Below are 17,272 nucleotides of genomic sequence, written 5' to 3' on the forward strand. Positions count from 1 at the left end.
AAATGCATTTTATGGTGGTATCAACAATGATAAATCAGAATAGGTACACAAATTTTGGTGAGGATGATGATGTGATGCTACCTCTCGATATAAGGATAACCCCTCTACCATAATATTCTTTCTTAAGTTGCAGAGTATTATTAGGGATTTTACTGTATATCAGTGTTTTCTCAATGTTTCGGTCATAAAACTCATTGTTATTGCCTTATTTTTTTACATCTATTTATTTGCATAGAGATGGCAATTTTCCAGATTTAGACTGGTAATAGTGGATTTCACTACATACACAGGCTTCCTGAAAAAATTTTATTGCCTGTTTTTAATTATTGTGTTATAATTGTAAAGAGAATTAAAAAAATGGAAAGGAATATTGAGTGTAAAAGAGAAGAATTCTTTCCACTCATGTTTTTCCCCCTATTTCCTCAATTATACCACTTTTTTAGATGTATTCTTCAATTGCATATCACCCAAATAATTTGTTACGAAAAGCCTGTACGATAAGTGGTTAAACAGTGCTTCTCAAAGCCCTAAGAGCTTGGCGTGCATTTTCCAAGGGTTTTGCAGCACTCCAAGAAAACAAAATAAATTAGTAAAGTCAATAGATGAATATACAAAAAGACCCAAGGAACTTCTCCACAGAAATAGATTTTAAAATGAGGAATAGTAAAAGTTGGGAACCACTGAAATACTGTATACCTATCAAAATACAATGTTGTCCTCCAGGCAGGACAATCAACATCCCTTGTGCTGAAAATACAGCCCAGGAACTTTTTTCCTATTGACTGTCTGTATTTAAATTTTTCTGAACACTGTTCATTTCGAGCCAATTTAGGCATACAATTCGAAAGTTCACATCCATATCACATATTTGGAGCCACTTTTAACTTTTTGTAACTTAAGCTGGAATGTGTTATACTATATATTTGGATTATTAACCTCTTGTTTTCCTAATTTTTGCCTTTGCAGAATGATAAACAAACAGTCAAGGATGTAATGGTTGCTATGAAAGTCAATAAAAAATCTCGGCATCGTAAGAAAATGTTGAAAAAGACCAAGCAAGCTTTAAATGTTAGTTATTTTTTCATTTCATCATATTTCAAACTTAGATGTATGAATTTTATATCACCACTCTGTATTTAGGCTTGATATGTGATGAAGCGGTCATATATATAATTAATTTTTATGTTTTAGTGTGATACATTAACCCTTTGCGATCGATGCTGTTACAGTGACGGCATTCGTGATTTGTCTTAGAAGTCAGTGCCACCAGCCTGGTGGCATGTTCCGGGAAATTTTGAGAGTTCATCCAACAAAATTACAGAAATTAAAAATTTATGTTTTTACTTATTATAAGTACTATTAAACACAACAAATCAGTTTCAACAAATTCTGGTTTTTTTAAAATATCCATATATATGTCAAAATTAATCACTTAGGGAGAAATAACTCAGAAAAGCGAAATTTATTCTGACTAGCTGGTACTCCCATCAGATAAATTTGAGATCTCAAAGGGTTTAAAAAACCTAAAATCTGTATTTTTAGGGTTTTATAAACACTCTTTTCACACGGGAACTTGTGGAGTTTGATGTATTTCTTTTTTGTTATGTGCATCTTTTATTCTAATTTGTGTACAGCAGTGTTATTCAACCGCTAGTCTGCCGGAATTTTCTGCCAGTCCACAAACATTTTTTCACCCAATATTTGTAGCTGCTATATAATTTAAAATTTAAAGAATAAAATTCTATCTCTAAACCTCTAGAATTTATTTATATTTCTGGTGTTCCACAAATTATTTCTCCTGTTTATACATTTGCTAGTCCACAAATTATCCCTTCAATGTATTTATATTTTGCCAGTATGGGAATTACTTTTTTCATTTCCACCTGTCTGTGAATTTGTTTAGTTATTTTCATCAGTCTACAGGTATAGAGAGATTGAAGAACACTGTATATGTGACTAGCGAAGCATTGCCTCAGAGGATTAAGACCAGTTAGAAAAGATTCTTTATTTTTTTAAATTCCTTGACTGTTTCATAGAACACTTAGAATTTTGATCAAATATGAAATTCACAACAAATGATTAATCTTTATAATAATCTTAAATGATTAATCTTTAACAATATGATTAATCTTTTCATGAATTTACCCATTTTGTATACTATTGTATGTACTTGTTTGGCTGTTAATTGCCTTGTTTATATCAAGAACAAGATCAACAAATATTCTGAGTTTGTAAAAAAATCTTTGCAAAACTCAAAATTTCCTCCATAGAAGAAATGTAAAAGTTTCCTGCTTAATAAAATAACATTTCTCCTAATGGTGCAATAAGAGATAGAGTTTGAGATTTCACATTTGCCAAATATGGTGAAAAAGTATTGCAAAATTGAATTGAAGATGAAAGAGAAAAAAAAAAGACGGAGGCTTGGCACAAGTGAACCTGCCCTTCTTCCTGGGCATAAAAAATTGATCAACTTATAAATACAAAAATAATCAACTTATTGCAAAAAAGAAATATGCTGTATGGCTAAAAGTCTGTGTCCACTTGAAAGTTTAGACATTTTTCAAATTTCTAGATTAATACTAAATGAATTTTGGTCAAATATGTCTTATGTTATATGGTATTCGAAATTTCCAGTGAAAATTCAGTCAAGAGTGCATTTAGTAGGGGATTAACAAAAATTAAATAAGAAAAATTTTTTTTGATCAACCCTGTATCTCAAAAAAAAGCTGCAAATAACTTGTGTCTTTCTCAAAATATTTTACTAAATTCTCATTTTCATGTGAATAGCATGTATATTCATGAAAATATAAATGTTTTCTACAAAAATTACATTTTTGCTTATAACATGTGGAGTTTTCAATCAATTTTTACGATATTTACAGAAAAATGACACTATTTAAAATGTGACAAATTATTACTCAATGAGATATGAGTATTTCTAGTAAATGATTATTAGTTGATGATTATTCATTTCCATGAATATACGCTCTATTCTCATGAAAATGCACAGAAGTATTGCATAAAATTTGTAAAATATTTTATGAAAATTGTCAGTCACTTGCAGCTTTTTCTGATACAGGGTTGGTCAAAAACTTTTTTTCCTAAAGTAATTTTTCGTCAGCCCCTAAATTGTCTTGTGACTAAAATTTCACTGTAAGTGAAGAAAGAGTACCAACATAAGGTATGTATCAGGGTTTAAGCTGGATAAAAAATTCCTTTCACAAAAAAGCAAAAATGGGGGGAAAAGCTTTAGCAAAATGCTATACAATGCAAATGTAATGATTGATGGTTGGATGTCTACTCGTTTTGTACCTCATGTATGCATTTTTGCGAAAGTGGCTACTACTTTTTTCGCATTCTTCGATTTTCTTTCGCATTTTGCAAAAAATGCGGCCGTAGCTTAAACCCTGGTATGTATGATCAAAATTTCAGAGCAATTTGTTCAGTATTTTTCTAGAAATTTGAAAAATGTCTAAACTCCTAACTAGACACAGACTTTTGGCTGATTTAGTCAATTTATTTCTTCAATTTGAAAAGATACTATTTTTTAGGTTGCTAACTTTTTAAGTTAGGAACATATATGCTCCCACAAAAAGTAGGTCCTGCTTTTAAAGCCCCTGCATGTAAACAGAGCAGGATAAAAAAACTTCAGCCTCTTCCCATTGGCAAAAACAAAATTTAAAACACCATTTTATTTATTTTTTCAAAAACTAAAACTTGTGATATAAGTGGGGAAAACACACACGCACGCACGCAGCAACAACAACAACAACAACAGCAACAACAACAACAACAACAACAAAAAATTGAGTACCATAGATTTTCTCATTTTATTCATTTAGCTTATTCAAAAAAATTTTATTTTGATTTGATGTTTCATGTATTAATGGTGTAATTCATGTATCACATCAGAATTGCTCCTTGCATAATTGAATATCTTGTGCTGGAGTTGATGATATTCATTTTGATTTTGCTGATTGTATTTTATAGAATTTGCAGTTTACTAAAGTTAACTCTTATATTATTGGTTGATTTATTATAATTTTTTTAATTTTACATTCACTTACTATAGAAAACCAAGAAGAAGCCTACCGTCTTTGATTTTTCAGCAATCCACCTAATACACGACCCTCAAGGTTTGTACCACTCATTTCTCACAAAATGTGATACATGTATGACATGAATAATTTGGATTAAGAAGGTTTTTTTTTTTTGACTGCATTTTTTAAAACTCGCATCACAATATCGAATGTAGATGGTTTGATCTTTACACAGCACTATAAAAATGAAAAAAAAAAAAACTATACAGATACAAAAACAAGACCATGACAGGCAAAATGCCCTGACAAGGTGAATGGGGGGGGGGGAATGCCCATAAAAATTATGTCAGAAAATAATTTTTAGAAAATAAATTCAGCAGCCCCCCCCCCCCCCAAAAGTAAAACAATTTACGTAAAAAAACCAAATACCTATAAGAAAAATATTAAAACAACATTGCCCATAAGAAGTTACAAATATCTTCATATAAGTACCAGATAGTTTCTAGCAACAGGAGGAATATCATATTTTTTTAGCATCTTGATTGTAGTAGAGTTCCCGACACCTGGAGGGTAAGCTATTCAGTTTCTTCACAACCCTGTTAAGGGGAAAAAAATGTCACACCATGAAATTGAATTGTCCATTGTGAATCGATACAGGTGTCTTCAGACCTGCCAACTCTCCCGATTTAAGCGGAAGACTCCAGATTTTTCATCCTTCTTCCCGCTCTCCAGATTTGTTAAAATTTCTCCTGATTTTGGCAGAAAATTAGATTTTACACGAGCTTTCACGTTGTCGTTAGGGAAAACGCCCATAGAGGACAGCCACAGTCATTTCCATCGAGCAGCCTTAAAAAAGGTCTCTGTGACCGCATTTAAGCAACTGGCAAAGACGCGACTTCGTTTTCGTAGCGTTTATCGGCAATCATTTATCAGGGGCATGACTTTGGTTTCCGAAATTCCTGTATAATCGTTATTGTATTCCATTAACAGCTGTGCGGTAAAAAGGTTTTTTGCTCGGCAGATTTGTAATTTTTTTTTAATTGTTTCTTCCGATTAAACGTGTTCAGAAAGAAAATATAAAACTGAGCTATAATAAAGCTAAAATATAAAGTTCATATACCCAAGATAGAATCACTGATAGCATCCACTAAAGGAAACACATATTTTATGAACAGTCTGTAGATGTGATTTCTCTATTCTGCACGGAAGGACTGTTATGGAATTATATTTTGCTCAGGGGCAATGCAGAACCTGCCTTGGGGGGGGGGGGGAATGTAACTTCTTAATTGACTAAAAAAAAATTTTTTTGTGAATTTTTTTTTTGATCGAGTCTATGAGTGCCGGGGGGGGGGGGGTCCCCCTCCTCGGGAGAATCTCCGGATTTCTGGATTTCAAAAGTTGGCACGTCTGGGTGACTTTTATGATTAGAAGGTTCATTTTTAACCTAAGAACATGATTGCAAAACAAAACCAAATGTTGAAACTTTAAAATGAGTCATGAGTGTGAAAATGAATTTGAAAATGACAGTAACAAACAAAAAACAAATGTCTTTGAACTTATTTTCTATCTATTGACTAACTCTATTGGTTTCTGCATTTCGAATTGCATTTGGTGCTTTGTATGTTTCTTTAAATCATTTTCCATCCGTTGATGCTTGCCTGAAAAAATCATTAATGTTTTGAAGATATGTTGTGACTAGTAATTTTGTGTGGTTGATGCGGTTTTTGATGATTAAAACATGTAATTTTTAAAAAAAAACCAAGTCTGTCGGGACAGATTATTAATCATGTACATCCTGTTGAAAATTCACATTTTTGTACGTTTATTAATGTATTGCTAAATTATTATTTATAAATAATAAATTGCTTAGATCTATTGAAATTAGTTTTCTGTTTTACCTCTTAGAATTAGCTGAGAAGCTTTTCAAAAAGTTGGACACCTTGAAGGAAAGGTTTGAAATGAAGATGTTGATCATGAATTTCTTATCTCGTCTCATAGGTGCCCATAATGTGAGTTTTGTAATTTTGAAAAAATAATTTTGAGATGCTCTCAAAATTCTTAATTTATAGTTTGATTTGTATGCATGTTGTATATCATTAATTTTTTTTCCTTTTTCAGCTGATGCTCTTGAACTTTTATCCTCTTCTACTGAGGTTCCTTCAGCCACATCAACGAGGTTGTATGCTAATACTGGACCTTTCACAAAAAATAAAATATAAGTTTGGCAAAAATTCATAAGTGTAACATTTGATTTGTTTTGTGATGAATTAACTAGATTGTTTTGTTTTGCATAAAATTAATTTTCACAAAAACTAGACCTTGTAAAAAAAATGTCTGGATGGACCCCTGAGAAAATTGAACAGTGGTGATTCAATTGTTTATTAATTGAAATAGGTCCTGATCCTTATTAGAGAGAGTTTAGGTAGTTTACTTTTCTGAATAAAAATTTTTGTATGTAAAATTTCATTGTATTTTATCCTTATTTACATAAAAACTCAATTTTGTGAAAGCACACAACCTTGAAATTTGCTTTCCGCTCCTATGAGTTTCCAAATAGGTTCTACTTTAGAGCTAGACAAATCTCAGATCGCCACGGCAACTAAGAAATTAGTATTGGCGCCTAAAATTTTGTATGTTGTTAAGACAAATTTAAAAAAAATGTATGTTTTAAAATTTGTGGAAATGAGTTTCAAAATTAAGATTTGAAAAATTTTTCATACAATGATCATGTTAAAGAGAAGAGTTTTTATCATGATTTTTTTTCTTTCTTTTGTTTTTTAAAGATGTCACACGTATACTCATGTTTGCTGCCCAAGCTGCTCATGAACAAGTACCTCCAGATGTAAGTTTTCTTATTCAAAATGTTGATGTTATTGAGTCGCATATTTTTATTTAATTAACTGTTTTTGCTTTCATTGTACAAAGCTGTGGAGCTATTTCTGTATGTTTTAGTTCCATTATTGTTATTTCAGGTCATTGGCCCTGTTGTCAGAGGGATTGCAGACAATTTCATTACGGACAGGAATTCGCCTGAAGTGATGACAGTAGGGTAAGTGAACAAAAATTTCGACTTTTAAAAAGTCAAAGTTTTAACATGGAATAAAGAAATATTTATAGAGTCATTAAATCACATTTTTGAATAGAGTATGAAGTTTTCTTATGGATAAAGTTAGCTGTGTAGATCTCCCAAATTTTTACTCCATCTCCCAGACTCACATGAAAAACTTTTATATCTCCCGAATTTCAACTGTGATTTCAAAAATATCTTGAATTTTGGGCTGGAAATTTATTCCTCAATAGTTTACCTGGGAGTTTGATTGTTGATCGTTTTCCCCCAGAATCACGTCACATAATGTAAATAGTTGGCAATGTATCAATTCTCATTGTTTACATTCAAATTAGAGAGGGAGATAACTTGTATCTGCTATGACCATATGTCCCATTAAGTCTATATGGTTTGTTTTTGGGCCAGATGTCAATTTTATTATTTTTTTAAGTAATTTTTTATTTGAGTGCAGTAGTAATAGATAAGTTGACCTTTTGTTTGGTGGATTGGCAACTTTGTGCTCATTGGCAATGGCTACCAAAATAGCACGTTTTTGTCATAGGGCACAAATCCTTACAATACTTTTTTTTATGAAGAAATCCCTCTTATTTTCAAAAATTTCATTTATATTTGTATTTTGTACTGAATTTGGATCATTCAGAAACCTTGATTCTCATTCTCCAAAATTGGCAGCTACGTATGATTATTGATTCATAAAAATCACTTTATATATTTTCCTATTTTCCAGTCTAAATGCTATTCGAGAAATATGTATGAGATGTCCTTTCGCCATTGAAACAACACTGCTTCAAGATTTGGTTGAATTCAAGTCGTACAAAAATAAAAGTGAGGCTGGACCAAATTGATTTTTTTTCAGTGAAAAATTTATTCAAAATATTTGAAGGCTATTTGCAGATTACATGTGTGAAATTTTATCGAAGATTTTGAGGTTAATTAAAACAAATGACCTATTATATTTCAGATGTTTCAATGGCAGCGAAGTCGATTATTCAGCTGTTCAGGCATATAAATCCTCAACTTTTGATTAAAAAACTGAGGGTAAGGAACCTTGTGTATTCGCATTAGTATGGAGAAAAATTTAATAATTCTTTGTATGTGAGCTGAGGTAAAAAAAATTTGAGAGTTCAACATGACTACCGCATTGCCCAAAATGCATCTTTCCATGGTTAAAATTGTTTCACATGAGAAATGAGTTCTGCTATTTTTCTTTTATTTAGAGAAAAAAAATTTTGTCAAGTATTTTATTTATGCTTTGTCTGCAGAAAGAACTCAATCTTTGTTTTTTAGTCTCATTATTTATTTAGTTAAAATTTTCTTCAAAACATACAGGGTGGGCAAAAAGTCTGTAAAAACTTTAAAAAAATTCATAAAAACCGGAAAAATAACTTAAATAAAAACTGGTGCTTGCAGGATTAGCATTTCTAGGTCATGGCAATTTTTTTAAGACACAAAAATCTCAAAAAACTGCCGATAGGCAGCGTTGACATACACAAGTCAAAGAAAAGATACACAAATAACGAACAAAATGCCTCAAAATTGTTTATTGCAGCAGTAAGTGTTCCACGTGACCACCATCACAGGGGATAACACACAGCAGGTGAGTCACAAATCCAGTAGGTCCACATAAATGGTTTACAACGGTGAACTGATTGTGGATTAGGAGTGCAAGTTCTTATAACCGTCTCATTTGCACCAAACACTACCAGCGCCACCTACTGGCTGTTTTGTCTTAAAAAAATTCCAGTGACCTATCGATGCTAACCCTGCAAACCATTTTTTATTTTAGTTATTTTTCGGTTTTTATTCATTTTTAAAGTTTCTACAGACTTTTTGCCAACCCTGTATTTATTAAAGAATCATTATATCTGTGTGAGAATTGTATCTCTGGGCCCCAAAATCAGCTGCATTTTGTATTTTATGCATGGGGGCCCGTATGTCATCCTACCCCTGCATATGCCTGTGCCTTAAAAACACTATATATATATATATAAAAAATAGAAAAATTAACATTATATATGAAAATTTAAAATTTGCTGAAACTCACCAATACCAGCGCCATAGGTAGCTGTAATATGCAGTGTAGTGAAAAACATTGAAAAATATCATTTTTTATATATATGAAAAAAAGAAAACAAATTAATTATGTGAACTAGATAGAAAGCAAGGAATTAAAATTTCAAAAGGAAAAAATATAGAATTCAAAAATGAAAAAAAAAGTTATAACCAATGTCTAGGGCTCTCATCAAGGGGGAAACACCCTAACATTTGCTTAACACAGAACGTTTCTGAGAGCATATCCTGGCATTCATAGCCTAAGTAGATGCTCAATCCCCGACGTTCTGCTAAAGTACATTTGAATTAAAAAATCAAAGCCAAAACAAATGTTTTTGTCAAATTTATGAAATAGCCAACTGCCAGTCAATATAAAAATATAAAATAGAAAAATAGATGCAGAGAAGGTGCAAGTACATACCATACACTAGTCCTAGTTTTACCAGGTTGTGTTCAAAGTGAACAGTTACAGTTATTGGTGTGAGGAAGAAGTAAGACCAAAGTATAACACCTTGGACTTCTTCCTTTTCTGAATTTCTCATTTTTTAATTCTATATTTTTTCTTTTGAAAATTTTTGCTATCCAGTTCACATAATTAGTTTTTCTTTTTTCATATATAAAAAATATTTTTCAATATATATATATATAAGGGAACCTCAACTTACAAAGAATAGGCCTGTCTGAATCTGATCCATCACAGATGAATACTGTTTGTTTCAAGTGCAATGATATCGAGAAATGGCTCTAAAACAGAAATGATTCTAATTTTTTTTTTTTTTAAAAAACCAAGTTTTCAGGCAATAAATTCTGTCATGAAGAAAAGTTGAGTTATAGATAACTCCATGGAAATGATCTGAGTATGTAGTACAGGGTGGTTATAAATGAACTGGCACTAGTCAGACATGTAGCGCCCATTCTGATGGAGGTATTTTGATGAAACTTTGTATATGGGGTATATGGACCATGGGGGGGGGGGGGAAGAAAGATTTAATAAAAAAGCCTAATTTTTTATCACCAGGTGAAAAAAGTGTTTTTTTTTAATTGCAGTTATCTTTTCCCCATGGTTCAAATTCCATATATACAAAGTTTCAATGAAATACATTCACCACAATGAGCGCTACATAGGTCGAAGTAATGTCAGTTTATACTCACCCTACTTCGGCCTATGTTGCCTCCCATTGTGGTGCACGTATTTCATTGAAACTTTGTACATACGTAATTTGTCACAGGAAAAATATAACTGATAAAAAATACCACTTTTTCACCTGTTGGTATTAATTACAAGTTTTATTTTATTTGATATTAAAATGTTGGAACTTTTGTATTGAATCTTTCTTTAACTATGTCCTCACTAGTGCATCTTCTTTCAACAGCTTTCAACTTTCAATCTTGTTTTTTTTCTTTACCCCTGAACTCTATCGCATGCTTCAAGTGGCGTGCTTTTTTTCAGTCTACACCTATATGGTTAAACCTTTTAATTCAGATGCCGATGCAACTGTTGCAGTGGATGCAATTTCCACATTTTAATGTGAAAATATGCGAGGGAAAATTGCTCTATAAAAGACAGAATATATAGATGAAATCATTCAAAATTGCTCAACTTCGGAATAAATTAAAAATGAAATCAAGTCGTTCGTCAACTTTACCCGAATATAGTCGAGTCAAAGAAATTAAGAAAACTATACTTCTATTTTGATAAGTCGTAATCTCATACGTATTTAAATAATTTTTTTCATTCAAAATTATAGTAGCGCATCATTATTTTTCTCAAGTGTTCATTAACACATCAAAGCATTAAATCCGTGGTAATAGAAGTGAAAAACTTCTAATTCCCAAATTAAATTATTTTTCATAATAAAAAGTAGCAGAATATGGTGACCCGTGGTTTCGCCCCCCCCCCCCCCCAAGATGATCAAAGATTTAAAATATTTTTGCACACAGATCAGAATATCAAAAGAAAATTATTTTATATGTTGTTTCAATCAATTTTTAAACTTGAAATACCGTACTTTTGACAGTCAGTAACAGAAAATTTCTCTGGAAGAGAATTTCTTGTGAGCTCATCGCTAAACTTGGTGTGCCACTCAAAAGGTTGATCCTGCGTAGGCTTCTGGTTGCAGCTCTAATAACGTTCATGAAAATAAAATCTGCATAAAACTGTACAGTTTTTGAGAAAATAGCAAAGATTATTAGTCCGCTGAAGGGCACAGCCTGTTCCTCATAAATTCGGGCCCTGTGCAAACATGAATTTTTTCCCTCCCAACCCCACCTCCTTTTTATATAACATTCTTTGAGGCAACTTTTTTCTAGTAGCAAGTACAATGCTTGTTGAAATCAGGATGATTTTAATCGTTGAATGCAATTTGTACAAAGTGTTCAAATTGAGACGTTAATCAAGTACTCGCAAACATGAAATCGGACACGAGCATCAAGCACTCTGGAAGCAGCACTGTGCCCGCGAGCAGCTGGTTTAATATGTCTGCTACAGAAATTTACACATAATTACTCTGAAATTAAATTCCATGTTTGGAAGTATTTTATGGAAAGGAAGGTTAAAAAATAAAGGAAAGGAAATCCAATTTGTGGCAGGCCTTTTTTTAACATGTTAACTGGGGAAAGATTTTGCCCCACTAGCCTTTCTATTTGCTCCACCAGTGAAGGTAAAAAATGGCCACTGGTGGGGCAAAGCCCCTTTCTTGTTTTCCTGAAGCAGCTTCAGCTTCAAAGGAATATGAAGGAAGTCAAAGAAAAAACTCACACAAAAAGATTCTGCCATTTGTGAGATCTATGTTTTATGACTGATCTTGAAAAAAAGAAAAAAAAAAAGAAGGAAAAGGAAAGTTTAACTGAAAAGTCAAGTTTTCCAGAGACTGACTTCTCTGGAATAGGTCTTTTGCTCTCATAAAAAGACAAAGAACAGATGGGGGATGGTGGAGGCCAAGGAGATATGACCATTTATTGATTTTTTTTTTGATGCTCATTAAAGTAAAACAATTTAGTTATATAATCCTGGAAGTAGAAAGGATCTAAAGTTACCAGGTTGTCATCAGATGCCGGGGTTAAAACATTCTATTTTGGAGCAATATAGACAGACAAACATCAGTGTAGTAGCACAAGACAAGTCAAATTTGGGAACGCGGACAGTCTACAGATCTGAAGAGAGGGGGAATGAAGAAAATAATATAAATACAGTCGAGAGAGAGAGAACCCTGTTAATACAACTTTTGAGAGACAGAATCACAGCATAGTATTTATTTAGCCGGGTTAATCAGGAATTTCATGTTGAGAATTTATTATTCGCAAATGCGGGCTCGTGTAAAATTACTTTTTGTTCAGATTTTTTTTTAAATTTAGTATTTGTTTTACATCTGTTGTTGTGTGCTTTTTGTATTGCTGTCTTGTTATCATTGAGAAAGGATAGAAATCGACATCTACATTTCAACATCAGAAAAAAGGTAAAATATTTTCTTGTTTTTATTTTCCATTCTAAAGTTTAAGTGTTTGACGTGTTTCTTTAGTGCCAGCTCAAGCTAGAACAGTGTTGACAACTTAGTAATTCTCCAACTAAATCTGGCCTTTTTCTTGGCGATTTGGATGTAAAAAACCCATCTAGTTGCTTAATGTATAAGTCTGTGTAGTCCTTTTCAAAAAATTTCCAGTAAGCTAGTAGCGGCTATTATTAAGTCATGTGAAAATACAGGAATGTTCCGGGAAATACGAGACGTATGCAGAGGCGGATTTAACAGCAGGCGCACCGAGCGCCTTGACTTCTAAAGCACCTCGAGAAACCCAAACTTCACAGTTTATTCTAATTTAAGGGGGCCCAATATTTTCTTTTGCACCTGAAGCCGACTTCAATCCATCACTGGACGTATGGCCATCCAAATAATGATTAAAATTAATTCTGGTTGCTTAAGTCTGGTTTCTAGTTGTTTTCGTTGAAGATCATTTGATTATTATTTAATGATTTGTGCTATTTCAGCAATAAGCCAGTGATTATTCTTGAATTTCAGAAATGAACATTTTTCACTGAAAATCGCATAACTCTAAAACTGTGCAACTAAAGGTTGCAAGGGCGTAGCGAAAGGGGTGGGGGAACTTGGGGGTCTGGTCTTTTCCGGAATGTGAGAAAATGACCAAAAAAAAGGAAAAAGATGGGCAAATCTTTCTATGACTTTGGTCGTTCCCCCCGAACGAAATTTCTGGCTACGCCTTTGAGTGGTAGTGTAAGTCTGGGTATGACTGTGCGGTGAAACCTCATTGTAATGATGCCCGATATAACAATAAATCCCTCTACAATAGTGGTTCCCAACCGGGGTACACGAGAGGCCGTTAGGGGGTACGCGAAAAGAAAATGTTAATGGCGGCCACACATCTAAAAAAAGAACAAAATAATTAAAAAAGATGAAAAAGAATTAATTTTTAAAAGTAGGTAGAGGTTTTTACTAATATTGTCAGTGGTAATATATTGACCTTTTTTCCCATCAATAAAATCTTCTATAACAGAGAAGTTGCGTCAACTGGAAGGTTCGGCCTTCTCTCCTCCCACCCACGCCCAACCTATGATCGGGATTCCTGAACCCTTTCCTCTCGGCTCACTTTTCTTCGGCGTTTTAGATTTGATTGTTGATACATGCCAGGCTGTGCATAAAAGTGAAGAATTAATTTGTGTTGTGTTTTACTTTTGTTGTGGGCGTTTGTATTGAGGTGTGTGCTTGTTATTCCCACAATTTTCTACATCAACTTTTCTACCAAGCACCTACTACTCATGTGATTTGCGCTATGGATCAGTGGCTAAAAACTAGATCTGTGTGGAAGCGGACTGAAATACCAAAATGAAATACCGTACACCCGTGAATGTGAAAACATATTTTGAATCTTCCAAAAGTGATTCTGCCAAAGCTACCGATACCTCCTACTACATTAGCTATCGTATTGCGAGACGAGGAAAAAATCACTATTGGGGAAAAGATGCTGTCAGATGCATGTTTGCAGCGGAAAGTGTTCTTATAATGAGTTTAATACTTCTGTCAAATAATACGGTGTCTCGAAGAATACAGGACATGTCAGACGTTTGAGAGCACAGCCATAAATCATTTGCATACATTGTAACGCACTTGCAACTTAAAATTTAGTTACCAACTTAATCACTTACTGCGTGTAAACGGGCCTTTAGTCACGTCAAAGGTTTTGAATTTTTTTCTATCCAAGTCGACGAAAGTACTGACGTTGCGCAATATTCTGTGCTACTTGTAATTGCTAAGTACTTGAAAGAGAATTCAAAGTAAATATTTTTATTTGTCACTCATTGAAGGGGTCGCGCTACTGTTAAAGACTTATTTGAAGCGATAAATCATTATTTCATTGAAAAAAAAATTCAATGGTCAATATACATTGTGCTCACAACAGATGGAGGAAAATGTGCGGAAGGTTGCTGCTACTCAGGCCGTCGTGCATGCGTGGCAGGAGTTGGCCCTAAAATGAATTGGCTCACTGCTATATTCACAGACAGATCCCTGCATCAAAACTGTTGCCTCCAAATTTGCGAAACGTTCTTGATGAAGCGGTCAAGGTTTTCAACTTTGTCAAGGTGAATCCTACCAACTACAGGTAATAACTCTTGATAATATAAATCTCACCATACACACAACATATTATTTCGGGCTTTTTGAAATAAAACACATAATTTCATTTCACAGGATTAAAGAATGGTAGCTCTGACTAGAATAATGGCGGCATCTGAACGATATAAAAAAAAGCGATCTGCAGATTTTGTAGACTGCTTCCAAATGCCGAAAAAATTTCATCTTTTTTTCGAAAATAAATCTACGTCATCAGAACAAAATCTACAGAACCAATCAACCAACACGGTTGTTTCAATCGTATCGACACCTGTACTTCTAGTTGTCTTCAAACTGTATCGCAGGAGCTGCAAAAATCAGATGGAGATAAGTGGTGCCGAGGAATGCAAGTAGATCTGAAATGGCTACTAAGGAACAATACATGTTTGACCAAATTGAAAAAAACAGGAAATAAACCAAATTGTATTTACGTTGTGTGTGACATATGCCACGAATACGAGTATATAGCCAAAAAACACTCTCAATGGTATGGTACCCATGACTGAAGGAACTCAAGCGGATTCTAAACAAAAATTGAAACTGGTGGTTGATGTAGTTGAACATCTTAAGTCAGAGATCCACAAGAAAGTCACAGAACATCATGAACTAGAGAAAGAATGGAAGAAAGGTTCCACAAAACATCCATGGATGAAACAATTAAAAAAAACATTCGGCAGAAGTATTAGGATGTCTTATTAAGCTCACTTTTGATGCTTATTCAGATAGTTTACTCATACGGTTTCTCTCTGATCAGGCCACGCACCCTCTTGTTTTTTACCTGTTTAATGTATTTTTTGTGCACCTTCTATTTTTGCAAATGGTTATATTCTCCTGTTCTACATATACAATTTGACCTTGCTTTATTTTGTACATGCAAAAATTTTCTACCTCACATTTTTTTTAAATATTGTTTTGAATCAATGCCAACACAATTCCTCATTATCCCTATTGTGCATAATTTTTTATTGCAGCACGCCCTGTAAACTTCTGCTAGATTTCTTGCTATGATTTTTTTTAAGTTTTACATCTCTGTTTTGCACATGTTATGCAATATTTGCTCCATTTTCTTCTCTAGTATATCATATCATATTAATATTCAAGTCAATGGGACTTAAAACTCAACTGGCCACACTCCTTGTGGCATGGAGCTTATATAGCCGTGGTGACTGAATCTAGTTTTTGTTCTGTTCTACTTGCTACTGATGGTGAATCATGAAAATAGTTTTTTGTTCCTTTGTATATCAGTATGAAATAAATGTAATAATTTTGATTAATTAGTAATATTAATAGAGTATTAATTTAAAAAAATGGAATCATTAGCAAAATTTTCAGTTATAATTAACTAATGAGTTTAATAATTAATAACATTATTAGTCAATATTTTAGTAATTAATAACTTATTAATTAATATTCTTATTAAAATTTGAAATTTTTGCCTGCTATATCATTTGTACGAACACACTGGAACTTATTCCGCTTTGAGTGCCTTTTTTCCCTAGTGCCTCACCAGTCCAAATTTCTTATAAAATGGCCTGATTTGTGGGCCACCTAAAATTGCAAGGGCAAAGGTCACGTGCCCCATTTGCTCATGCAAGAAACAGGCACTGGTAAAGGGGTCTTGCATCCAATAAGGGTGATCCTCCAACAGTTGACTAAGTATTATTTGTGTGCCTCCACGAAATGTTTGGAAAAATGTGGTGTTTCAACAGCATCGTGGACCTCCAATGAAAGTGATATTCGGAGGGTGTACCAACTTTACATACTTTGAAAAATCATATATATATATATATATACCATTAGATCTTATTGTCATAAATATCTTTCCAACATATTTGGTTAAAGTTCTCACGCCGTGTCTGGGTTGAGGTGGCCCCGCGAAGAGCTTGTGAATTATTTTATAAGTACACAGCAAACCTCCGTTACGTGAGCTCTTTGCAAAACATATAAAAAAGAAATCGACCAGCATTTTAATATGAAATTCTACCAAAAAAATAATTTTCAAGACAATCATTTAATTTATAATTTTGCAATTATAATTACCGTTAATTTAAATTTACCTTCAATAATATCACGTAATGCACTACGTGACCTGAAGTCTTCAAAAGTATCAGTTTTTTTTGGATGACATCATAAAAATCAAGAAAAACCTATGAAAACAACACTGGAAATTGAACGAAAATCTACACCTGGTGGAGCAGAAGGAACAGGAATGCCTCTTAAAAAATAGCCGCTTTTCAACAAGCTTGAGTCATGCCTGAGTGATTTACGATGCGCTTGATGATAGGTGTGCCAGTGGAAAGCGCATTGACGCAGAAAAAACGCATCAGTGTAGACATAGCTTTTCCCCCATGGGTTCATATATCCCATGTACAAAGTTTCATTAAAATACCTCCATCAGAATGGCGCTATATATGTCTGAGTATAGTGGCAGTTAATAGGTATCTTAGTTTTTTGTGAATCTAAATTTTTGTAATATTGGTTATATTTTATCC

The 17,272-nt window shown here is 33.3% G+C and overlaps 1 protein-coding gene across 2 annotated transcripts in view; it reads left to right on the forward strand.

Annotated features, from left to right (window-relative positions):
• Mys45A (SDA1 domain containing protein Mys45A) overlaps positions 1-17,272 on the forward strand; it is a 40,992-nt gene that overhangs the window by 13,891 nt on the left and 9,829 nt on the right. For both annotated transcript variants that reach the window (XM_089238012.1, XM_089238021.1), the window contains exons 8-15: positions 967-1,068; positions 4,073-4,136; positions 5,946-6,049; positions 6,159-6,216; positions 6,824-6,882; positions 7,013-7,089; positions 7,835-7,932; positions 8,069-8,145. In XM_089238012.1, coding sequence (XP_089094138.1) covers positions 967-1,068; positions 4,073-4,136; positions 5,946-6,049; positions 6,159-6,216; positions 6,824-6,882; positions 7,013-7,089; positions 7,835-7,932; positions 8,069-8,145 — 639 coding nt within the window. The remainder of the gene's footprint in view (positions 1-966; positions 1,069-4,072; positions 4,137-5,945; positions 6,050-6,158; positions 6,217-6,823; positions 6,883-7,012; positions 7,090-7,834; positions 7,933-8,068; positions 8,146-17,272) is intronic.

The sequence above is a fragment of the Pholcus phalangioides genome, unplaced genomic scaffold (assembly GCF_987345545.1).
Source record: "Pholcus phalangioides strain wild (caught in Gottingen) unplaced genomic scaffold, Ppha-v1.0 ptg000002l_1, whole genome shotgun sequence".
In the NCBI taxonomy this organism is placed as follows: Eukaryota; Metazoa; Arthropoda; class Arachnida; order Araneae; family Pholcidae; genus Pholcus; species Pholcus phalangioides.